The sequence below is a fragment of the Microtus oregoni genome, unplaced genomic scaffold, assembly GCF_018167655.1.
Source record: "Microtus oregoni isolate MIOR12 unplaced genomic scaffold, Mior012 000121F_ref0000216, whole genome shotgun sequence".
Classification (NCBI taxonomy): Eukaryota; Metazoa; Chordata; class Mammalia; order Rodentia; family Cricetidae; genus Microtus; species Microtus oregoni.
This window is the reverse complement of record NW_024544753.1, coordinates 160,090-187,081: the sequence shown is the minus strand read 5'-3', so window position 1 is coordinate 187,081 and position 26,992 is coordinate 160,090. Positions and strand designations below refer to the sequence as shown.

The following is a 26,992-nucleotide window of genomic DNA, read 5'->3' as shown; positions in this document are numbered from 1 at the left end:
AAGTAGCAAATTGAAACCAGATAGTCATAAATAAATAAATGATGACAGAAATGGGAAGCAGTATCTAAGGATAATGTCTCTGTGAGAAAAAGGCACAGCCAATGCTTCCCTGCGTACACACCTGTCCCTGCATGCTGGTATTAAATGGTAACAAATAAATACATGGGTAATATATGAATGATAGTCCTATGTGTTTTCACATATATGCATGAGTGCACATGTAGAGGTCAGAGGTCAACCTCAGGTATTGTCCTCAGGTGCCATCTACCTTAGTCTTTCAAACAATCTCTCCATGGGATTTGCAGCTCACTGATTCTGCTAGGCCAGGTAACCAGTGAGCTACAGAGATCTGTCATTCCTCACCCTTTCGGTACTGGGATTACAGACATACTATCGTGCTCAGCCTTTTGTGTGCAGGCTGGGGTTCCACTGGGATGCTCACGTTTGGATTTACTAGCCTTCTATACCAGGAAATGGGGTGCAACAGAAGGTAAAAGCAAGTTCTTTCCTGCTCCATTCCTGCTGGCTCCACCATGAAACCTAGTGCTAAGCCATTTGCAGATAATCTGCTTCTGAGAGAGTTTAATAGGTAGCAGAGCTGATTGCTTTCTTCAGCCTCTTCAAAGTCAGCCATTTATGCAAGGTTTTTAAACAAGAAAGCAAAAGAAAAAAGGTAGAAAAAAGACAAAAATTCTTGGAGCCAACAAGTAAAAATTTAGATTTAAAGGTCTTGCAATATTACAAGATAATTATAGAAATCAGAGCTACACAGAGACTTTTTAATTCAAAAGTAATACAACACACTAGATAAGACTAATATAGACCTAAACGTTTAGATTTTTAAAATTAGAAGCAGAAAGAAGTGAATTGAAACATATTAACTATTTAATCCTATCTTAGGGGAAGTTATTAGACCAGTTATGCTAAAAGGCTAGTTAGCTAAATCAAGATTTTATACTGATGAGAGAATCATAGAGCCTTTAAAAAGAGCACTATATATATATATATATATATATATATATATATATATATATATATATATATGAAAACATTATTTGGATTAAGTGTGTGTGTGTGTGTGTGTAACTGTTTTGAGGTGGGGTTTCGTATAGCCCACACTGACTTCAAACTTGCTGTGAAGCTGAAGATGACATTACTCTCTTGATCTGCTGCCTCCACCTCCCAAATATAGGGACTACAGGCTTGTACCACAACATTCATCGTGGGATCTGCTTGTTTTTAAGAAACACAGGTGTATACATAGTAGCACAGGCCTGTGATCTCAATATTCAGAAAGCTGAGGCAGAAGAATTTAAGGTTTAAGGTTGGATGTGTATTATTGACATAAACAAGAGACAGCAGAACCTTAACCACAAAATATACAGAAAATGGTCTAGAAAGATACACTTCAAATAACATATACTTGTTACCCCTAGAGAATACTGAAACAAAGTAATTGGCCTTAATCCATCCTCTGTATTTGAACAAGTTTAGCTAAAGCAGACTCTCTGTATAGTGAACTACAACCTGTAAATGTTGCAACCCCACCTTGTAACCAAATGACTGAGTATCAGTCAATCAAAGATGCTGAATTTACAGTCAATCAGATGCTGATCTACCAAATACTAGTAGCAGCCATCAGATTTTATATTGTATTTACTTGTCTGTGTCTTATTTTGCATCCACATAATAAATTTCTAGAACTCAGTAACTATGGTTTCTTCAGCTCTACAGATCCAGTAAGTTTTTAGCATATTTGATTTGAACTGAAAAAAGAGAACAACAGCTTCTCAAGGCAGCAGCTACCAGGCGTACCTGTACTTCCACCAGCCAGTCCACAACAATGGCTCTCATCGTACTGGTGAGCTCCAACTGCCGCTCCATGTATTTCCCAACTATGAACTTGTCCTGGCATTGTTGAAAAAATGTTAATAAACTATTCTTATATTTCAAAATTTTAACAATTAACTCCTTTTCATGATTCTAATGTACTACTTTCAACTGGTATCAGATGTGAGCACATTAGAGTGTTCTTTTCTGAACAAGTTCAAACTATCTTTGGGAAATGGACATATAAGATATTTAAGTGTCTAGCACATTAAGTCAAGGCAGGACCCCCCCCCTGCATTAAGGCTGAGCATGGCATTCCACCATAGGGAATGGGCTCCAACAGGCTAGTTCATGCACTAGGAATAGTTCCTGGTCCTACTGCCAGGAGCCCCTCAGACAGTCCAAGCTTCACCACCCATGGGAGCCCTTACCTGTTGGGAGGAGTGGATGGGGATGGGTGGGAGGAGAAGTAGGAGGGATAACTGTGGTTGGAATGTAAAATAAAGAAAAAATAAAATAAAATAAAAAGATATTAAGTGTCAGAAGAGATAAAGGGGAACCCACCCTTGGTTGCCAAGGAATATTAAAAGAGTTGCAATACTTCTTTGCAATTCAGTCTAAAACACAATACCATGTCGTGCAGACCAATGCTTTTCAACTTTGATATACATATGTAGGATTCACTCAAATGTCTTGTAAAGCTTCACATTTTAATTTAGAAAACTAAGCTTGGTGTCTACATTTATGTCAAAATTTCCAATGAGAGCCACCAGAGCCAGTCTACCTACCTGCCTGACCCCTCAGCTACCCCAATGGCAATTCTGTGGACTAGGTGGTACCCTATGAGCTCAAACTCAGGCATGAAACACAGAGCTAGTCTATGAGTCACCCTACCTACTGTGCTACCTAGAGATCTCATGGCCCCTGTGAGTACAGCCCCAGGTATAGAACTTCAGTTCAGCCTACATCTTACCCACCACCACCCAAAATGGCATAACATTCTGTGCCCTACCTTCAAGGAGCACCTTCCACTCCCATTGAGATTCCAGTTTCTGCTACCCAAGGACAACATGTAGAACTGGATGAGTGAGCTCTCATAGACTTCTAAAGATCAGCGATAAGAATCTTCTAGCTACAGATGGTCTTCTCCTGGGCTCAGAAGTTGTACCTACTCTACTTTAAATGGGACTGCTTATGACATCTCATTTAAACATCAACAGAGTTGCCCCAATACTGAGTTCCAAACACCACTCAGCTGAACCAAAACCTGATAAATTGTAGTAGCAATAAATACTCACACAACAAAGATAAGAGCCCGTATCTATACCAAGAAAAACCACCAACATTTAATTCCAGATACCTAGGTCACATCACAAAAACACAAAAACAAACAAACAAACAAAAAACCTCACACCGTAATAATAGAAGATGAAAAAAATCGTGACCTTAAAGCTTCATCTCTACTGGCCAGCTTTCCTAGTTCTGGAAAGTGGTGTGCCTATTACCAGGGAAGAAAATTATTCATCAGTCTTACCCAACTGAGAACCTTGCAGGCCATAATAATAACAGCAAGATATTTCGCCTGGCCCCATAGTGGACTGGATGTTATGGAAGTAACCAAACATGCTCTGATTGGTTTTAAGGCCTGCTCCACAAGTCAGAAGCCATACTTGGCAACATTATTTGGGGCCAAAAACCAGGGAATGGACTTACTACTATATCCATAGATTACATACATCTCTCAACCTTCATCAGAGAAGTTTCTTCCTTTAGTAGGAAGCAATTAACTGAAACCCACAACTGGTCAATGTGCCCAAAATAAGACACCGTGGAATACTCAGTCCCAAATGGCTCAGAGATACTTGGTGAAAAGGGGGTAGAAGCCAGGTGGTGGCGGCGCACGCCTTTAATTCCTGCACTTAGGAGGCAGAGGCAGGAAGATCTCTATGTGTTCGAGGACTGCCTGGTCTACAAGGACAGGCTCCAAAAACTACAGAGAAACCCTGTCTCGAGAAAGAAAGAAAGAAAGAAAGAAAGAAAGAAAGAAAGGAAGGAAAAGAGGGTAGAAAGACTGTAAGAGTCAGGGATGATTGAAACACTGTTTTCCAGGCTTAATAGCTAGTGGTTTTGGTGGCATGCAGAAGGCCTGCACAAACTCTACCCAGATAAAATCCCAGCATGGAGGCAGAAAATGGGCATGGAATTCCACCTCGGCTGAGGAACTATTGACAACCTATAGCATCTGGGAGAGGGAATGCCAATTTTCTTAAGAATGTGATTCTTGGTATATCAACTACGCTCCACGAGTGGCCAAGAAATAATATTAGGGCAACACATATGGGGCTTGATGGGCTCAGAAAAAGAAGACACAAAGTTGGTGCTTATGGAGGTAGGGACGGATCTAGGAGGAGCTGGGAAGAGTGTAAATATGATCAAAACGCACTGACTGACTCTGGACTGACAGCGGGGAACCTTGCATAGGACCCAACTAGGCCCTTTGAATGTGGGTGACAGTTGTGTGGCTTAGGCAGTCTGTAGGGCCACACTGGCAGTGGGACCATTTATCCCTAGTGCTTGAACTGGCTTTTTGGAGCCCATTCTCTTTGGGCTCCAAATATAGGAAGGAGGGTCTCGGTTCTGCCTCAAAGTGATGTACCAGACTTTGTTGACTCCCCATGGGAAGCCTTACCCTCTCTGAGGAGTGGATGGATGTGTGGTGGGGAGAAAGTGGGGGGAATGGGAGGAGGTGAGGGGAAACTGAGATTGGTATGTAAAATGAGAAAAGATTGTTTTAAAAAATGCATTATAGCATGCATGGAATTCTGAAATAATAAAAACCTTTAAAACAGAAAAAAGAAATTCTCAAATAGTTAATAAAATATATGAAATTAAAAAAAATCCAGAGAAAGAGAAAGAAGGCATGGAGTTGGTAGGGAGGCAGGAAGGACCTGGGAGTAAATGATGAAGGGAAAACCATGACTAGAATATACTGTATGAAGTATGATTGACATGGTAAAGTAGTCCATGATGCCAGGAACATATAGCAGCCTGGAAGCACAAACAGCCAAGGAGCTATGGTCCCAAAATGCCCTCTACAAGCATTCTTTTGATAATCAAATCTCATCTTTTTTATCTTAGAATACTTATTGTCCCTCAATCTCAGAATAACATACTAAGAATTTGAAAACACCGAGAAATTTGTACTTTTTTTCACTGCATCATAATTCTAAAATGAATCATCATTGCTAAGTGTTCTTTTTTTTTAAAAAAAAGTTTATGAGTTGTATAAAGAGCAGAAAATGTAACCAATGGATTTTTTAATGGTATGTATGATTTTTTACAATTAGGAACAATGAAAAGATAGTACAATAACAGGTTCTGATAACAGCCTACAGCAATATCCAATGAAACAAACAACAGGCAGTTTATATCTTGAGGTTGGAGCTATTGTCAGTGGTTAAGAACAATTATTACTCTTGCAGAAGACTCAGGTTCCATTCTCAGCACCTGCGTGATGGTGGCTCACAATCCAATAAATAAGTCTAGCTCCAAGGGATCCAACGCCTGCTTCTGGCTTGGCAGACACTGCACACACATGTTTTGCATGCATGCAAAACAGTTACACCAGCAAAACAAAAATAAAAAATAATTATAAATAATGCACATCTCCCAATTGGATAACAGCCCCTCATGGAATGAAATGTGGAAACTGACCATTAAAGGACAGGAAAGTGTGTTATAACTAGAGAGATCATTCCGAGACTTACATAGAGTATACTGTATCTATCTTAGCCACTGTCTGTGGCCAGTGTCATAGCAGTAACATCATCATACCACACAGCATTAGTATCATGCCCAGTCCTTTCCTTTATGCTTTAGTCTTTAGGATTTTTCTTGACTTCCATCCATCCTATTCCCTTTGCAAGGATGCTTTCCTCCCCCTCAGTTTCACCAGTCAGGTCTTACTAAAGTCTTCATTTTTACTTAGCTTCATAAGCCTTAGATACATGAAAATGGGGCTCATTCAACAAACATTTGCTCAGCAACACAATATGCTGGGCCCTATCACAGAGAACAAAAATAAGACACACTTTTTATTGCTGTCATAGAACCTACAGGGTCTCAGCAAAAACTGACAAAGCAACAGCAAAGTGACATCTGTGTTCTTTTGCATCATGGAGCAAGTTTCCCATAAGAGGAGGCATTTGTGTTAGACACTGAATCTCATCTTAAAATGAATCTCCTAAAGGTTATGCTACCTCACAGTATCATTTCAAGTTAGGAACTGAACCTTTGTGGAACATTCTAGATCCAATTAAAAGTATGAGAAATCCTGGGAAATGTGAAATTTGTTATCAAATGGGTAGAAATATGGGCATCCTGCACACCTTGTCTATGTTTGACTATGGAGTTGGTGCATTAATGTGTAAATGAGCCCTTTATCTGAGGCAGCTGATATGAAATTTGGGGGCTCTGTGTCAGAATCTAACCAAACTGTTGAGTAGTTGTGTTAGAGAAATGGGCAATTGCTGCTTTGCAAGATGTTATACCAGCTTTGGATGAAAAAAATCAACTCTAATTCCTAAAGAAATAAAAATTACAACTTATATTACTTTAAAAAGACTATAATGTATGAAAAATTTATTTTCAAAAAAAGTAGGAAACGGGAAAAAATTCAGATTTCATCTGATACTGCTAAGTTAAGACTCAACTTAAAAAACAACAACAGAGCTATCTCTTGGTTTCTCTGAGGAACAGATGGTTCTGAATTATTTCAACTTAATTTTTATACTTTATGTTAGATGGAAAGCAACACACATTCAGTTGAAACACAATTACTGGTTCTTAATTTTGATCTTTTTCAAGGCTAAAAATATGTAATACAAACTTCTCTCTCTCTCCCTCCACCCCTCTGTATCTCTCTCTCAGTATTGGGTAGCTTTATCAATCTATATTTTACATTGAACATTGTGGCTGGGAGTTTATATTTCAATTTACAGTGAGTTTACTTAGATGCTATCTTCTTCATATGTCAAGAGGTATCTGCATATTAGAAAAGGCATGGACTCAGATAATCAATTCTCTCTAGAGAGAGTTTGAGATATTCATTCACCATCATATAAAGAGTCTGCTCAAACTTCTATTTGGTATATAATCTTGTCATTACCTATTTCATTGAAAAAGAGAAGAAAATTTGGAACTAATGAATATTTAAAGCAGGCTTTCATTTTCAAAGGCGAAGAATACTGCACCAAATTGAAAAGTTGAAACAAGGGGTGTGATTATGACATATAATGTCAGAAGCACAGAAAAACAAGGAAAAACGATCTCTTACAGAACTTACTCAGAGATAAGCTAAGTAAGCTAAGTCTAAGATTTTTATCTTAGACTGTCTGATCAGCAGTTAGATGTTGCAAGGTCATGGTCTTCATGGTAATCAGACATTTGTTTCTATTTCAATTCTACTATGTAATATGGATGACTCTGAGTTGTTTCTCTTAAATTTTTAAAAGGAGATAATAATCTGTACCATCAAGAAATTTTAGAAGAGTTAAGATGATGTGTACAAATTCTTTACTGTAATGATCAACTTACAATAAGCTACCAATAGATGTTATTCACAGATATTGTCATTTTCAACATCATTATCAGCCCCCACTTCAATTTATATTCTGAAGGAAAAGAGAAAAAGAAATCACTGTCCACCTCCAGCAGCCTACAGACCTACCTCTCTCTTCTTCAAGTAAGAGAAGATTTCCTTGATATATACAGAGTTGCATGCGGGATTCCTGTCTTCCCTTTCAATCCTTTCCAATGAGTCACTGTCATCCAGTGTTATTATCTATTAGAAGAAAAGACAATCATTTTGAGCACATGTTCTATGGTTCCATCTATCAGGCATTCAACCATGATTATTTTGGCAGGAGACTAAAAAGGGTCAGAGGGAACTTTCTAGGGGTAGATAGTGAAAATGTTTTGTGCATGTTAATGTATTTGTTTGTATTAATGATTTGTGCATTTTTACTCTATACCAATTTTAGCTTAAAAAATTCTCTCCTTCATCCCTGCCTACAAGATGTGCTGGAGTAAAGATGGCACAGAAATTGTGGGAGTGACTAACCAGTGACTGGTTCAGCCTGAGACCCATGCCATGAGAGGGAACCCACCTCTGATACTGCCCTGAGTGCCAGGACCAAGAGGCTGGGTGGCCTCTAGAATCAAACATGACTAGAAAAAATGTCAATGTAATGACGCCTAACTATATTCTGCTATACTCGTAGATTGGTGCCTAGCCCAGTTGTCATCAGAGAGGCTTCACCCAGCAACTAATGGAAACAGAAGCAGAGATTCACAGCCAAACACTAGGCAGAGCTGGGGGGAAATCCTGCAGAAGAGTGGAGGAAGGATTATGGGAGCCAGAGGGATCAAGGACATCACAAGAGAACCCACAGAATCAACTAACCTGGGCTCACAGAGACTGAACCAACAACCAGGGAGCCTGTGTGGGTCTGACCTAGGCCCTCTGCACATGTTACAGTTGTGTACCTTGGTCTTCTTGTGGGACTCCTAACAGTGGAAGCAGGGGCTGTCTCTGACTCTTTTGCCTGCTTTTGGGACCCTTCCTTTCTACTGTGTTGCCTTGTTCAGCCTCAACAGGAGACAAGGTGCCTAGTTGACATGCAACATGATATAACATGTCTGGTTGATATTCTTGGGAGGCCTGACATTTTCTGAATAGAAACTGAGGAGGAGTGGATGAGGGGGCATAGGGAGGGTGGGGGCAGAAACTGGGAGGAAAGAAGGGAGAGGAGACAGCAGTTAGGGTAGAAATAATAATAATAATAAATAATTTTTAAAAAGAAGAAGAAATTAGCTAAAGGACATTAGGAAAGAGTTAAAAGAAAGCTTAGTTCATACATACTCATTTTGCTTCACTGTCTTCTACCATTGTTCCCCAAGTTTCAAGTGTTTTGGACTATTAAAGATCATGTCTTAGCCCTACAATCTGCATACTGTCCAGCAATCAATATTTGCCTAGTATATGCCTGTTCTATTTACATATGGCTTTGAGTCTCTCTTTTATTTATTTTATATCTGGGTGTTTTGCCTGAATGCTGTGTATGTGCACCATGTACATGCAGTGTCTGTGGAGGCCAGAAGGCATTAGATCTCCCTGGAAGATCTAATTCAGTTGAAGAAGCCATGTAGGTGCTGGGAACCAAACTTGAGTCCTCTACAGAAGCAGCAAGTATTCTTAACTATTGAACCAACTCTCTAGCCCCAATGCAAGCCTCTCTTATGACAGTTTTACTTTGTTATTTCTGCTATGTCAACTGCTTTCTAACATCTCATGTTATGCCCCAATACTTTGATCTGCTCTGCCTCATCTTAGTAGCTTTTTTCCTGCATCTAAACCTTTATCTAAGTTGCTTTGCTTCTAAATAGGGGATGTTTCTCCATCAACTTTCTTTCTTATAATTTATAACTTAAATATTTCCCTCCTTGGGATATATATTTCAATATTCTTGGTCTTAATAAGCATAAATACTTTCTTACTGATAAGCTTCATAACTATAAAATTGGAAATTAAAGATATTCTACAATATCAATTTGATATAAGAGGAGAATTTCAAAGCGCCCAGTAATTTTTCCCATTTCGTGAGAAACCTCAGGGTATGAAAGATGAGAAATAGATTATGTATTACCTCTCATTAAATAAAATCAGAAGGTAATCAAAGAAATATCATCTCTCACTGAGTGGAGGCTCCTTTCCCAACACAGTACAACACTGCTTAGCTGCTTAAGCAGCACATAAAAAGAAGACTTTTGAGGTATTTGAATGATGGCTCAGTGGCTAAAAGCACCCACTGCTCTTGCAAAGAACCCGAGTTCAGTTCCCAGCACCCATTCTTGGCAGCTCACAACTGACTATAACTCCAACTCGAGGGGTTTTCAATGCTTCTGGCTTATACAGGCAAGTGAGCTCACATGCATAGACAGGCAGACAGACACATACACACACATACACTTTATTAGAATATTTCTTAAATAATCCCTTTGGGGGTTAGGGCTGTGAACTTATGCTTTGCCCTAGTTTCAATATCCAACACCAGCCGGGCGGTGGTGGCGCACGCCTTTAATCCCAGCACTCGGGAGGCAGAGACAGGCGGATCTCTGTGAGTTCGAGGCCAGCCTGGTCTACAAGAGCTAGTTCTAGGACAGGAACCAAAAAGCTACAGAGAAACCCTGTCTCGAAAAATCAAAAAAAAAAATATCCAACATCAAATAAAAAAACTATCTTTCAAAAAGATAGTTTTTCTCAAATTATATAAGGCACCTTACCTAAATTAGATAAAATACCGTATCTAGTTTAAGGAAATAGAGAAGTAAATACCTCAGGAAGTCTTATGCCCTGAGTTGACTGAGAGTCATATGAGTCAGAGTCATATGGACTAAAACTCATGAGAGGACCGAAGTTTTCTACACAGGGCATGGCAGCACTGGAATTGTCTGGTTTGGATGCTAAAGCATTGCTGGACACATTAGGGTTAGTCTCAGGTGGAAAGATAAGGAATGATTTGGAAAAATCCTCGCCGTCAATAACAGTAGTGTCTTCCAAAGGTGGTAGACCTGAGAAGGACAATTGGTCTGCAGCAGTGAGTCCCTCATTCAATGCTAGTGTCACTGTGGACTCCTCAACAGTTAGTGTCTTTCTGGTTACATCATCCTTCTCAATGTCAGCCTTATGATCAAAGGTCAAAGACTCCTTGCAGCTTGCCTTCTCAGGGCTGGGATTCTCTTTCAAGGCCAATGCTTCCTTCAGGCTAGCCTCTGTTTTAGTGCTAGGGTTCTCCTGCAAGACCAAGGGCTCCTCCAGAGTAGATTCTTTCGCAGTAGGTTTCTCCACCAATTCCAATACTTCATTCAAGAGATCCTCTACATTACTGAGTTGTTTCTCCTGAGAGGTCAAGGTTATCTTCTCTACTCTGGGATTCTTCACAACGACTAGTAGCTCCTTCAGAACAGTCACCAACTCAGCTCTGGGCTTCTCCTGTGAAGCTATGAGCTCTTTTAGAGTTTCCTCCTCAATGCTGGTTGTCTCCTGCAAGGTCAAGAACTTTTTGGACTGAGTTTCTGTGTCAGTGGTGTGTATCTTGATGGCAGCCTCTTTAATAGAATTACCTTGTGTAATCGTTGACTCCATACAGACAGCCATCTTCTCTGGAATGTTTAAAGGTTCCTCCGAGGCCTCTTCCTTAGTGTTGGAGTAGTTTTGAAAGCACGGTGGCTGATGACTAAGAGACTCGTTATTGTCACCACTGCTGCTCTCATCCAACACTTTTCTTAAGACAAACTCCTGCTCTAGAGCAGCAGCCTTCTCTTGGCTCGATTCCACAGAGGAAGGGTATCTGTCCTTACAAAAGAGCTTTCTTAAAAACAACTCTTCATCGGAAACATTGTCCTGGGAGGCAGGCAGGTTTGTGTGTGTGCCATTTTTTCTATCAGTCTTTTCTTGAAAGTCCAAAGACTTCTGGAATTTCAATGTATCTTCATCAGCAGAACTATAAGGAGAAAATAGCTCTGGAGAGAAGAGTTCCTTGTCATCATTTAAAGTCACTGATTCATTACTATATGCACCTTCTTGACTGGTGGTCTTCTCCTCTGAGACAGATGGCATTGCAGGGGGTGGTTTCTGAGGAATGGAATATTTTTCATGCGATGAAGATGGATTCTGTTGGAACCTAGTTATGGTTTCATTCCTAAGTGATCCAGGCTTTTTAGAGAGAAAGTTCCTAGTTTCATCAATTTTTTCCAGCCATTCTGACTGTGCTGGCCAGAGGGGGATTATATGAGTAGCACACTTTTTTTTCGGTAAAGCTGTATTTCCTTTCTTAAAGGGCGGTGGCTCCTTTCTTAGTGACCCTGCTCTTGAAATGTCTGTCAATAGTACTCGTGGGTTTAGAAAATGGAACACTGTCCCTTGAGTAAAAGTCTGCTGCATCTCTGAAGTTAAAGGCTTCAGAGTGGAGGCTGGTTCCTTAAAAGCTGATGCTAACTGAACATGTGACTTCTCCTTAATATGCCTCTTTTGTGGACCATAGAGCTTCTTCGACTTGGACAATACCTCAGGACTACTGTGCCTCTTTTGCAATGCAGATGGCCCCTGGAAAGGGGGTTCTTTCTTAGTGGTAGACGTCTTGAAGGACAGTGGCTCACTTGTGACTGGCTCTTGTACTACAGGGCTATTGAACAAACATCTCCTTTTACTGAGACACTGCTTCTTCTTTAAAGGTGAAGGCTTCTTCAAGTAAGTGGCCTCTTCCATGCTCCGGCACTTCTTCAAAGCTGGAGCTACATGAATATGCTGCACCTCTTCCTCAGTGGTAGGCTTTGGCACAGCCAAGGACTGTTCCACAGCCGATACCTTCACGTGAGCAGTGCACTTGCCTGGCAATACAGACGGCCCCTGGAAATGCGAATCTTTCTTGGTGTTGGAGTTCTTATAGGACAATGGCTCATGTTCACGGGTGCCTTTCCCCTGAGTGTCACGGTTATTTTTAAAAGAGGATAGCTTTTTTGTGTGGGTTGCTTCTTTGGTACTATGTTTCCTCTTAGAAGTAACTGGCTCTGCTAAAGCGTCATCTTTATTATTTGTATTCTCTTGCAACACCCGTGGCTTCTTCAAGATGCTTGCCTCCCCTTGAACGTTCCATTTCTCTTGCAGTAAAGATGGCTCCTGTAACAAAGACTTCATTTCAGTGGTAGGATTCTTTTTCTTAAAAAATGGCTTTCCAATTACTGACTTCTCTCTAGTAGCTGGCACCTTTAATCCTAATGATTTCTTCCTGACTAAACTCTTCCCCTGAACAGTATACTTCTCTTCTTGTATAATATATTTATTCTTTAAAGGCAATGGACTCAAGGTGACAGTCAACTTCCTGATGAAAGGCATCTTTAAATCAATCATCTATGAAAATAAATAGGAGAATTTTAGTCTTTCCTAAACAATACCTTCTGGTGAAGATGCATTTCTGAAAATACTTATCACAAAAAAATATCTGATTCCCTAAGGATACTACCTTCTCAGTGATGTCTGCTTCTTCTGGCTTCTTCTTCCTTTTAGAAGTCGTCATGGGCTCTGCATCAAACTCATTGTAGTCTTCACTCTCCTCCAGCAAGATTAGTGGCTTCTCCACTAGAAATGTCTTCTGATGGCATGCACGGCTCTGTAATGTCTTCTTCAAAAGTCTTGTCTCCTTCGTAGCAGGTTCCTTATTTAAAACTAATGTCTTTTGAAAGACAGATGGTTCCTTAGTAGTTAGTGTTTTAGACTTGTTGGGTATATCCAGAATAAACTGTTTCCCCACATTTGACAGTGAGGTGACAAGTCCAACCTTGGAACTGTAAAGGAAACAAAGTGTGGGTAAGAAGAATGCAACTCCTAAATCCTCACACATCATTCCATTCTGCTGCCCCATTAACTAAAGAAAGACAAAGACATTCAACCCCAAGATAGCACAGAGGATAACAAAAAGATGCACACCATACGAAATGAAGTCAGTAGCACACCATATATTTTCTATGCCTACACTCCTACACTTTTCTACTTTTCCCATAAGATCCATGTCATATTTTCTCACATATGATTTACTATCATTATTCATGTACAAAGTTTCTATTATAATACTTATTGGATGAGTTACCTGCACACACATTGATCACTCTCACTAGAAACAGTTATTTCTCTTTGTCTGTCAGCACCATGCCTTTGACAAAATGCAGGTTGAAATTATTTTTGTTTGAAGGCTAATGAGAGATGAAAGCTTGTAATTAACATTGATGATATCTAACAACATTCTCTGTGCCAAGGAGTATTCAGAAGATGTTTTCTCAAAGAAGGGAATAGTAAGATCAAAACAGAAACATGTCACGGATGTCAGATCTAAAGCTCTGCTTTGAATAGGGCTTCATGATTAATAACAGTGATTAACTCAGCATAATCAAGTCATTCAAAGAATACAAGTAAAAATAAGAACTAAAGGGAGGTAAAACCACCATCCTGAACACCAGATATAAATGCCTCCAAAGATTACATATCATACAATTCAATTCACATGAAACAGGATTCTAGGGTGTAGGGCAGTGATTCTCAACTCAACAATCATTTGACAGGGGGCACCTAAGACCATCAGAAAACACAGATATTTACATTATTATTCATAACAGTAACAAAATTACAGTTATAGAGTAGCAACAAAACAATTGCATGGTTAGGGGTGCCCACAACATGAGGAACTGTATGAAATTGTCACGGCATTAGGAAGGCTGCAAACCACTGGTGTAGGAAGAGTTAGAAAGTAAACTCCTAGATATTGTTTGTCTTGAAGGTGTTGACACCTTTTAAAGTTACAAAGAGGTAATAGCTCTAGAATCATTTTTTAAACAACTGTATTATAAAAGATAACAATTAATTAAAAGGAAATATCTTATAAGATTCTGTTTGACAAAACAGGTTTTCATGCTGGGAAGTGGTGGCACATGCCTTTTAATCCCAGCACTCGGGAGGCAGAGGTAGGTGGATCTCTGTGGGTTCAAGGCCAGCCTGGCCTACAGAGTGAGTTCCAGGACAGTTAGGGCTGTTAAACAGAGAAACCTGTCTCAAAAAAACAAAATAAAACAAAAACAGGCTTTCCTGATGAGGACATTTAGAAGTTATCTCCAGGTCTTCAGATAATCTAGGTACAATAAGAACATACATTGTCAGGAGCTAGTTTGTCAAGATTCAAATCCTGTATCCTCATTTAGAACCTAGGTAATCTTGGGCAAATTAATTCAGTGTTTTAGGTTTCCTACCTATAATATGAAGATAAAAGTAATATCTCTTTAATAAGCTTGTTGTGAAGATTTGACAAAATAGTATGCTAATGACACTTAGAGGAATGTTAAGAACAGCTCAAAAGAATTACATAACAGATCACTGGAATTATATAATTTAGATAAAATGAATAAATTTGTAGAAAGTTATAAACTATCAAAGTTCATTAAAGAAGAAAATAAAAACTTAATTAGACTTCTATCACGTAAAGGAATTGAATTAGCAACTAAATAAACTAACCACAAAAAAAGAGTTCAGGCTCAGATGGCTTCCCTGGTGAATTCTAAAAAAAAACTTAAAGAGAGATGAAAACCAGTTCCTCATAAACTCTCTTAAAAAATAAGAAAGGTGGAAACAAGTTTCCAACTCACACTTTAAGGGCAGAGGTATTATGACACCCAAAGAACAATAGTATTGCAGGACAAGAAAACTATAAACTATTACCTTTTATGGCTATAGATGTAAAAATCCCCAACAAAATACTAGAATAATAAATACAAAAATGCATTTTAAAGGATGATCCATCATAATCAAGTAGATACCCTAGTAGTGCAAAGTTATTTTAACATCCAAAATTCAAATATACTGTACTACTAGTACAAAAACAATGATATTATTATCAATAGACCCATAAAAATCATTTGACAAAACTCAACACTTTTTCATAATAAAAACCATTCCGCAAACTGTAAATAGAAATGAGATTCTTGAGCTGGCAAGATGGCTAAGCAGGTAAAGGTGCTTGCTTCTCAGCCTGATGACCTGAGTTCGATCCCTGGGATGAGTATATACACACATACATACATACTTGTGCAAATGTGAAAAAAATTAAAGGAAAGAGCAAACACTAATTGGAATCAAAAGGTTTTTGTGTACAATTGTTTGTGTGTGTTTATGTGTGTGTTTATCTAGACAAACATAGGGAAAGATAGACTGACCAATAGTCACAGACTGAGAGAAGACATATGGACAGATGGATGGACCAATGATTATATGGATAGATAGATAACAGAAAGACAAATAAAAAGATCATGATTCTAGATGGTTGGGAAGATGGGATTCATAAGGACTTTGATAGGAGAGAAGGGCTACAAAAGATGCAGATATGGTGCACTTATGCATTAAATTCTCAAAAATACATTTAAAAGAGGAAATGAGATTCTTGAACCTGATAAAAGACAAATATAAACTCTAAAGTTATCATATTTAATAGTGACAGAATAATGACTTCCCCCTAACATTGGTCACAATGGCAATATTGACCAACTCTTATTTTACCAGTATCCTAGCTAAGACAATTATATATCAAATTAAATAAAGATATCCCTATTAGAAACAAATTATCAAAATTATTAACACAAAAGTGATAACTAATAGATAAGTTAAGCGAGATTTCAGGACAATACATAAAGATTAGAGAACTTATCATTCCAGATATGAAGATCTATTGTACAGCTACAGTGCTACAAATAATATGGTACTGGCACAAAAAGTGACATGTAGATCAGTGGAACAAAACAGAAAACCCAAACATGAGTACATGCTATTAGAGTCATTTGGTATTAGACAAAAAGGCCAAAATTATACATTGCATCTTCAAGAAAATGGCTCGGGAAAAACTGGATGCCCACATGAAGAAAAATAAAATTAGACCTATATCTATCACACTGAACAAAAATTAGACCCAAGTATACCAACGGCTTCAGTTTGAAACCTAAAACTGCTAAAAGAAACATATGCTGTACCTTATAAGATATAGAGGTAGGAAATGACTTTCTAAATAGGACTACATTTGCTCAGGAATTAAAACTAACAATTGAAAAGTAGAACTTTATAAAACTTAAGGCTTTTGCACAGCTAATGAAACAATCAAGGAAAGATAAGGCTAACAGAGCAGCAGACACTCTATCAGCTCCACATTTGACAGAGTATTAATATCCAGAATACATAAAGAGCTAAAAAAAAAGTCAAGATACAAATAAAGGGTTCTCAAGTAAAAAAATTAGCTAAGAAATATCTCCAAAAGGGTTCTTCATCTGTAGCAATTAGGGGAATACAAATTAAAAAACTTGGAGATTTCGTCCCATCCTAGTCAGAAAGGCTAAGATAAATAAAAAAACATCTGACAATAAATTCTGGTTAAATGTGGAGAAAGAGGAACCCTCATTCATTATTGATAGGAATGTAAACTAGAAAAGCCAATATATAAATCAGTATAGAGAATCTTTAAAAAGTTAAGAATAAGTACACCATATAACCCAGTTACACCACTCCTTTGTCCAAAGGACTCAACATTCTACTGCACAGATCTTTCTCAGTTATGTTTGTTGTCCTCAGTTCACAATAAGTAGGAAATACAAGCAACTTAAATGCCTTTCAACAAATGAATGAATGATGAAAATATAGTACATGTATATAATGGTACAGAAAATTTGAAAGTAAATGGACAAGACTGGAAAATATTATGATGATTGAGGTAACTCAGACACATAAAGAACAATGCTGTATCTTTTCTATCATCTGTGCTTCGTGTCTCTAAATAATCAGATGTGATATATAACCTGAAGTAACCACAGAAACAAAAGGGAGAAAATCCCATTGGTGGTGAGGTTAAAGAGGGGAATATCAGGATACAGGTGATATGAAGGAGATAAAGGAAAAATGGGTAGGGGTCTTGAGTTTGGGAGTGGAGAAGGAGATCAATACAGAAGAGAAAGGGGGAAGAGAGGCAAATGCCACTAAGGATATTTACAAAAGCCTTGAGGAGTCATATTATTTTATATTTACCTAAAATTTCTATTTACTTAAAGTTATGCCACTTGGGCTAATGATGTTCCCCTCCTCCATGAAAAAGCTGTAGACTATCTAACAACAACCACAAACCCACACAGAACCAGGTATGAGAAACCTTCTTTCAAGATGTTAGTCAGGGTAGTTGCAGAGATGCCCCCAAACAATATAAGCTATTGCTCTTACCCTTAGCTGCCTACCAGAGGTTGATGGTAAGTCCCTATTGCTGAATGTAATGGTTTTTCTGTCTCTTTAAGAGATAAGCTATGCCCATTCCCTCTCTGCTTGCAGCCTTGGTCTCTCTTCTCCATCTTTGTCTGGAGGAGGCAGCTTCTGACTCTCCACACTTCCATCTTCTCCCTATAACCCACCTAATAAATGTTCAACTTCACTCTGCATGGTGTGCCTATCTGTCTGTCTCTCATCTGCCCACCACCCACATGGCTAGCCACTTGGGACCAGCCACCTTCGGAGACCTGCCGTGTGGTCTCGTGCCTGGGACGGGATGCTCTCGGGACCCACTACCCCCTGCCTGCAGGGGATCCCACAGCAAGCTACTCGGGGATCCACAGCAATTTTTAATAATCATTACATTAGTGCCACAAGACTCAGGAAGCTCTCCTGACTTAAACCCCTTCCCAGGGTCGGGATCCTTAACCAGGTATTTTTCTTTCTCCACAACCACATGTTCCATATGCCATAGTGAGATTTCTACAATGTGATTTCTACTCACACCACCAGCTTCGATTGCTGAGTTTCCCCCATTCTGCTATGCTTCTCTTAGCTAAAACTGTGTTTGGACTGACCTGGGGGGTCAGTCTGCTCGTGCTAGACTGGGGCCCAAGTCCCTCAGATTCTTCTTTTTCCATTTCTTTTCTTTTCTTTTTTCTTTTTTCCCTTCCAGTAAAAGGTAGCTTGGAATGGCCTCTGGCCTCTCTGGCTTCTGAGTCACCCCGACCAGATCCAGCCAGGCCATAGCACCCCACCTGGGGTCAGGGGACGCCCGGCCATGGGTCCTGCAGTGTTCATACCGATTTGCACCCTGCCTATAGGGGGACATGTCCCATTATAGGCCTTGTGGTGTTTGGCAGGTTTTCACAATTTCAGCTAAGTAGCAAGCCATCTATGTCTGTCTCCCCTGAGATGGAAGCCTTTTAGAGGCCCAAAAACCCCAAGCCTACTTCTTTAGCTGTTACCCTCACTCCGCTGGTGTCTTGCCAGCTCCACTTTTATGGGAGATTTCTGACTACTGTCAGTGGGAGCTTTCTAACTACTTCAGCACACAGGCAAACAGACCCTGCCATGATTACTGCTGCCAACAAGGTTGGTCGGATCCACCAGGCGGCTTTATTCAATTTCAGCTTTTTGCTCCCAACCTTGGCTTGTGGCATGGTGCAGCTTTTTCAGTTCTAGCCTTTTGGTCCCCTCTGTGGCTTTTGGCATGGCAGCTCAGCAACAGGGTGGATCACGCCTCTAGGTTTCTACTTATTAAGCTTAAAATCCCTTCAGCTCAAAAATTGTGGCTTTTTCATACAACATGTGACCACTGCCATTTTGACTGGGGTCAGGTGACTTCACCACCATCTTGGCTGAGAGAGAGGTCAGGTAACTAAGTTCCACCATCTTTACTGAGGTATTCCCTGCCTGGTTCTCCAGTGTTAACTCTGTTACATGGGTGACCTTACTGCCAAGCCAGGTCAGGTGACCAGGTTCTCCCATCTTTACTGAAGTATACCCTGCCTTGTCCCCCAGTTTTCATTAAATTCCTCTTATTGGCTTAGTTGCATGTGTTTTGTTCAGTGGCATGCCTTTGGTAGGGCCCACCAAGAGCATCCACTTTGCCCAATTCCTGTTCACTCTCTGTGTGTTCATACATGTAACTTAAATGCACCTGTGTTTAATGTTATAATTGTTCATTGCATCTCAGTTCAGACTACAAAAACAATAAGTCTCATGTTTTAAACTGGTATGTACTTTTAAGTTTCTTGCAAAAATACTTTATATTTAATCCAACCCTCATTTAGAATATATTAAGCTGTTCTCTGCTATTGTTAGTTCTGCCATTAACCTTTTATTGCAAACAGATTTTTCTTCTTTCTGTCTTTTTATGAGTGTAAACCTTACCTGTTAAGTTGAGAGCCAGTATGGTCAAACTTAGACCCAGCTCTCCAGGCAGATTCTATACTGTATCTGTACCTGATAAACAGCACTCAACTGCTCAGAGATCTGGGGAATATGGCATTTAGATATTTAATCATTAAAAACTTTTCATAAAAAAAAGAGACAGGTTGGCTTCTAGCAGCAGCACTCTATTTCCTTCAAAGAAGATAGAAGACAAATGTGATGTGGGAAGGTCATTTGTCAATCTGTTGTTTCATTGGTTAATCAATAAAGAAAACTGCTTGGTCTGATAGGTCAGAAAATTAGGTAGGTGGAGTAGACAGAACAGAATGTTGGGAAGAAGGGAAGTGAGCCAGACGCCATGCCTCTCCTCTCTGGGGCAGACGTGATGAAGCTCCAGCCCAGGATGGACATATACTAGAATTCTTTCCGGTAAGCCACTACTTAGGAGTTCTACACAGATTACTAAATATGGGTTAAGCAAGATATGAGAGTTAGCTAAGAAGAGGCTAGATATAATGGGCCAAGCAGTGTTTAAAAGAATACAATTTTGTGTGTTGTTATTTCGGGTCATAAGCTAGCCAGGCGGCCGGGAACTGGGTGGCAGGAACACAGCCCGCTGCTCCTTCAACACAAATGGTCACAGAAAAACATCCATCTGCAATTCACTGCAACTGCCAAGTGCTGACCACTGGGAAAAAACTGCTTTTTATCTAAACTAAAGATCGCCTGACATGGACAGAATCACTGAAACTGACAGCCTAGCTGCTCAGGTCAAGGTAGGCTTGTCTTCCTACAGATTTCTCAGCCCACAGGATCTTCTAGAGCCTGGCAGGCCCTGCACTGAACAGCACAAGGCAAATGCGACCTTCAGCAGCCATGGAGGACCCGGAGGAGTAGCTCTTGGTGCCAACCAAGTAAATTCTCTGTCATTTTTTAAACAAGTAACTCAGGTAAAATTTTATCCTTCTCAAAGATCTCTGATGCAGTTTGACAGCTGAGAGGTTCTATCAGTTTAAAAGGACAACCTCACCAAACAAATTTCAGTAAAATATAAATACAAGACCTGTAAGTTATAAAGGTATGAGGGCAAATACAAGTTATCAAACTTCTTTCTCATGCTGCCTTCCATAGTCTTAAAAATATTTTCATTGTGCAAAAAATAATCTGTCACAGTCATTCTGACATAAACATGCCACTGTTTATACAATGTGTATGTGTAAAACTTCCGTTTTCACAAACTCAAAGAATTCTTGTGAGTTCCAGGGAGCTGAATTGAAGGATCCACCTTAAACAGGTCAGATACATCCCCTCAATTCCCTAATCCTAAAAAATTTTTTTCCCTTAACTTTGTCCTCTGTTCTGCCAATATCTTAAATAGGTGTAAGAGACACCAGACATTTTCATACCACAAACACTGGACAGGAGCAAAGAGAACAACTATGCTAGGATGTGACCAGAACCCAGCCTTCTCAGGTTCCCCCCAAAGATGACACCCACAAATAAGCAGGAAGAAGCCTTGAGAATCTGCTGCCCCAATTCCTTTAACCTGTGGTGCCTTTGTATTATAAAAAAGAGATGGGAATGTAATCGTTGTTTTGTCTCTTTAAGAGGCAAGCCACGCCCACCCTTCACTGCTTGCAGCCTTGGTCTCTCTTCTCCATCTTCCTCTAGAGGAGTCAGCTTCTGCCTCTCTCTCTCTCCCCTTCCCCCCTTCTCTCCTCTTCTCCCCCTTTCTCTTCACTTCCCCTCCATAACCCATCTAATAAATGTCCAACTTCACTCTGCATGGTGTGCCTATCTGTCTGTCTCTCACCTGCCTGCTGCCCACATGGCTAGCACTGGGAATGCTGCCAGGGACCAACCACCTTTGGAGACCTGTTGTGTGGTCTCATGCCCCAGTCCTGCCTGGGACTGGCTGCTCTCAGGACCTGCTGCCCCCTGCCTGCAGGGGATCCTGCAGCAAGCTACTCGGGGATCCACAGCAATTTTTAATAATCATTACACTGAAGACACCACATACCTTGGACAAAGACTTGAAGGAAGGATTCAAGCTGGGCCTGAACTGAAAGCTTTCTTCCCCATGTCTAGCTTTCCTGGTACTAAAAAGTGTCATGAAAACTGCCAAAGGAGGGAAGCACCCAACAGTCTACCCAGCTAGGATTTCTGTAAACCAAAACAACAACCAGCATGGCACGAGATCCCTAAAAGTATAATAGTGACAATCCTATCTTCATGGTAAGCAACAGCTGTCTAATTAGACTTAAGGCCCTTCAACAGGGAGAACATAATGTCTGCTACTGGAAAGCCAGCCAACTTCCCAGAGCTAGTGAGGTTACTGATCTTAGAGAAGAACCTAAGAACCTATGCTGCTTTACTAGACTGGCATAATTCCTAACTGCACTCTAAAACTTGTCCTTATGCCCACAGATCAGTGTAATTATCACCTTTCATCTAAGAAGCTTCCCTTTGTAGCATGTGGACAGCATTAGAGAAAACCATAAATGGTCAAGATGCAGAAATCAAATGGTCACAGGGTGCCTACCCCCAGCTGATATATATAGCACAAAGCTGTATATCCTGCACATAAGGTTTGGGGAATATTGTGGGAGGAGGGAAGGAAAGACTGTAAGAGACAGAGGACCAGGAAAGCTGCTGTGAGATGTGTCTCCTAGAAATGACAGGAAATCTGTGTCCATGAAATCTCAACAGTGTGGCTGCCTCAACAAAACCTGAACGATGGCAATGCCAACAGACATGCGAATGTGGAAGGGGAATCTCACAAGCCCCACTCCTACACAAAGAACTACAGGCAATTACTAACCACTGAGAGAGGAAGAATTCGTCTTTCTCAGAGATGAGCCCCCTAATTGGTTATCCAATACCAAGTGGTCAGCCCTCAAACTACATACACATAAGCAACACTAAATGGGTTCAGCGTATATGTAACAATACTAATCAAAGAAAAATAGGATATGAATTTAAGAAAAGGTGGAGCATAGAAAGGTTTTGGGGAGAGAAAGAAGGAAATGATATAATTATATTCTACTTAAAATAAAAAAATTAAAGACATAGAATGCTATGTGATTATAGTGAAGTCTCAGCAAATGGTAGGTATTACTCATTCTAGTATCATTATTGGGTCTGTTCCACTAGCCCCTGAAGAAAACGAAGAATGTTTGTTTCCTGGTAAAGTTGAAATAATAAAAGATAGTCAAAAGAAAATGACATAATGAATTTAGGTCAAATATAGTAGGCACACCCAAGGAATTTAATTTAAGCCACAAACTAAGTAAGAATAAATGTGAATCTTTTAGTTTTATTTCTCCCTACTGGTTAAATGACAATGTGCCCATGTGTTATGCTGGTTAATTTCTGGAATGTCCAACTTTTTACCTTACTCATTAGAAGTTATGCGTAGCTCTGTTTCAGTCCTCTGTCTAATTTAATTAAGTCCATATTTGTCAAGCCCTAAAGATGCAATTAGAATAAAGAGAAACACTTAAAGGAGAGGGAAGGAAAGAAAGGGTAATAGATACATGTGACATGAAAGCAGAAGGGGAGACCTACTTGGTTAGGGAAAGAAGCAGCCTGAAACCACATGAGACACAAAGGAAGGTAATGGGTAAGGATGATGAATTAGACCAAAATATACTCGCATAGGCATAAATAAACCATAGGAAATCTTATTACTTTGTATGTTTACTTAAAAAATAAAATTAAAAAAAAACAGTGAAATGATAACTGTAAGTTCCCAACTACATTTGAAGATTTAGGAGAGAGCAAGAACAAATAATTCTGATAGGAAGGAGTCAACACTTTTTCTGTAAAGTAACAAACAAACAAACAAACAAGTGTGGCATTGCCAACATATGAGAGGCTGAAGCAGGAGGATCATGATTTCAAGGCCAGTGTGGGCAACATAGTAAAACCCAAGTTTCAAAGAAAAGTTGATAAATAAACTCTGTCCTGGAAGTATAAACAAAACAACATACATTGTATAAAGTCAGGAGTAGAGATATGTGTTTAATAAATTTTTATTGCTAGCTACATTAAGAAGGACTGAGAAGAAAATGTAGAAAGGCCTCACAGTAACTTTTCAATGTTCTTTGAGTCAAAGCTTTCCTAAGAGTAAATTATTTTTTCTAATCTAGCTGTAAAACCTCTAATAGCTGGAAGACACAGGTTTGGGGTGCAAGGAGATAGTAATTTCCCTCCAGTAGCAAGAGGAATATCTCCCAAAGTTTCTAATTGTATAAGTGAACTATGTGCTATTAGCTAGCTGCTTAGATTTCAGGAAAAGTTAGGCTGATTCCATGCTCCCCCCACAGAGACTATCTCAAACAGGGGCTAAATCAAATATGTGATTTTAATCAATTCTGCAATGATGATAGCATTTTCAATTTATGCACTAACACACACAATCCATGGAAAAAGAAAGAGAGAAGAGGCCTATAACTCCATCAACCACAGATGGTCTTCCACCAGCACCAAGAGGTAATGTGGTAGTCACCAATGTGCCTCACTAAAAATATTCTTAATGGAGAGAAAATGTCACAGTCTCTCCTTTATAATATGAGACAACGCCAGTTGAATCTTACCTTTTTCTCAGAGAAATTTTAGCAGCTCCCTTGCTTGTCCTCTTGGAAGCATGGCTCCTATGCTCTGTATCATCTTCCTTCTTTGACTGCACAGTTTGACTTTGAGAAGTCTACAAAAAAGACAGCAAATTAAGAGAATCACATATCATCCAATAATTGATTTTTATAAGAAACTCAAGGCAGGTTCACCATCCTAGACAGCTTATTTGGATATTCGCAGAAGTCAAAACCTAAAATTTTCATAAAACATATGGCACCGGACCAACCAACCACACTGGGAGCTACAGTAAGTACAATAATACTGGTACACATAAAAAATAGCAGCCCCAAGTGTTCCCAAGAGATGTAGGACACAATTTTAATTTCCATGCCAGGCATACTGGCTCATGAATAACTAACAAGATAGTTTAGTTTGTCTTATGTTTTGACTTAAAATGCATAGAGGACACAAGAAATACAACTAATTTTATTGTCTAGTTTTGCCAAGAACAACTAGCTACTCAGGCTAGATCTTTAAGACACATCTACTTAAAATACCACCATTCTATTTTGTCAAGTGGTATTTATTTAATATTTGTCTCTCAAGAATATGCCCTTCACTAATCTTGACTACTCTATTAAACAGTAGGAGAAATCATTAATCTGAATAATGTCAATAAAAAGTCAACTTAAAGGTTATACCTTTAAAATAAGTGCTGTGGGATAATGCTCTTGTACACAGTAAAGATTTGTCACTCAAATTGGTTTAATAAAACCCCTATTGGCCAGTAGCCAGGCAGGAAATATAGGTGGAGCAACAAGACTAGAAAAATTCTAGGAAGAGGATAGGCAGAGAAGCAGATGCATTCAGAGGAAGTAAGATGTGAATGCCTGACTGAGAAAAGGTACCAAGCCACATGGTTGAACATATATAAGAATTATGAGTTAATTTGAGTTGTAAGAGCTACTTATTAATAAGTCTGAGCAACAGGCCAAACAGTTTATAAATATAAGACTCTTGTATTAATGAGTTTATTTAGGACTGAATGGCTGTGGGACCAGGCAGGACAGAAACTTCCATCTACAAATGAGCCTAATTATATTTCAAATAAATACTATTATTATAATTACATTAAATGAAAAAACAAAAAAATACAAGAATCAACTAATCTAAGTAATTTATAAGTACATTACTTGACTGTATATCCTCAGTCAGGATGGATATCCAAGGAATGGATATAGTGAATAAATATGAAACACTGTTTATTAGCTTTGTTTTGTGACATAAATATGAAAGTGCTGCTTTGAAACTGCTGCATTACAATGTTGAGTAAATGTCTTGATGATCTGGGATTAGTGCCCTTATTTGTGATACCAAAGGGAATTTTCTTGCCTTTCTACTATACGAGGACACAGATAGAAAATAGCATCTATGAGGAATAGTCCCCAACCCAATGCCAAATCTACTGGCATCTTCATTTTGGATTTCCTAGCTTCTAGAACTGTACATAATGAATTTCTAATGTTGGGGCTGGAGAGATGGATTAGTGAGTAAAAACATATGTTGCTCTCCAGAGCACCTGGGTTAGATCCTCAGCACCCACATGGCAGCTCATACTGTTTGAACTTCAGTTCCAGGGTATGTGACCTCTTCTGGCCTCTGTAGGCACCACATAACCATGAAAATGAAACACCTATACACTGTTGTAAAAAGAGCAGCAGTCTGCTTCCAGCTGCCCTGCTTCCTGCTAGCTTTTCCCAAAATAATTACAAGGAAACTATATTCATTTAAACACTGCCTGGCCCATTATATCCAGCCTCTTCTTGGCTAACTCTCACATCTTAATTAACCCATTTCTAATAATCTGTATATCACCACATGACTGTGGCTTACTGGGATGAGCCTAACCTACATCTGTCTCAGAGAGAAGAGCCATGGCATCTCCCTGACTCTGCTTTCTTTCTCCCAGTTCTGTCTACTCCACCTATCTAAGCTGCTGTCCTATCAAAAGGCCTAGGCAATTTCTTTATTTAACCGATGAAAGTAACACATAGACAGAAAACCCTTCTACTCCATTTCCCCTTTTTCTGTTTAAACAAAAAAAGGCTTTAACATAGTAAAATTACATATAGCAAGACAGTTAAAAAGCAAGAATTACAGTTACAATATTTCTATTTTATCTTAATCATAACAAAGGAAATCTATAACTAACCATTCTTCAACTCCATCAAAGACTCCAGAAGGATATAATATTACCTAAGTAAACAAGAAGTAAGCAACTTCCAAAACTCCAGAAATGACAGAGACATCTCGCTACCTGTACAGTCACCTAAAGTTCTTTTGTACTGTTGGGGCATCCATCTTCAGAATGGCACCCACATGGATAACTGCATCCACAAAAAGCCTGATAAAGCTTGGGAAAGAACAGAGTAAAGCATGTTTTCTTGGTAGCAGAAATTTCTTGGGTCTGCTCTGCTTGCTAGAGGCAAGCAAGCACTCTCATATAAGAGAGGCTTCCTGACTCAGCTTTAGTTGCAAAACCTTGCAGCTCTTTTTAGAGGTCCTGCCAAGAAACACTTAAATAGTGTTGAAGAAAAGCTGACCATATGCTTTTCGGGTTTCAGCCATAGCAGGAAAAAAAGCTGCGCCGTTTTAAAATGCCAGCTTTCTGGGCTGTCCTGCCAGGGCAAACTCTGACTCTTTCAGGCAAGCAGTCCGACTGAGTGTGGTCTGTGAGCAGAATGCTGCAGCTTGTTTGCTGTCAGGGACCTTGAAACACTGTAGAGTTGTGGC

General features: G+C 39.4%; 1 protein-coding gene across 1 annotated transcript in view; it reads right to left on the bottom strand.

The window, feature by feature from the left end:
* The window catches only part of LOC121444377 (G2/mitotic-specific cyclin-B3-like), a 45,109-nt gene that overhangs the window by 10,487 nt on the left and 7,630 nt on the right, over positions 1-26,992 (bottom strand). The window contains exons 3-7 of the mRNA XM_041646192.1: positions 24,220-24,329; positions 12,912-13,233; positions 10,226-12,799; positions 7,559-7,672; positions 1,816-1,908 (exon numbers count right to left, since the gene is read on the bottom strand). Coding sequence (XP_041502126.1) covers positions 1,816-1,908; positions 7,559-7,672; positions 10,226-12,799; positions 12,912-13,233; positions 24,220-24,329 — 3,213 coding nt within the window. The remainder of the gene's footprint in view (positions 1-1,815; positions 1,909-7,558; positions 7,673-10,225; positions 12,800-12,911; positions 13,234-24,219; positions 24,330-26,992) is intronic.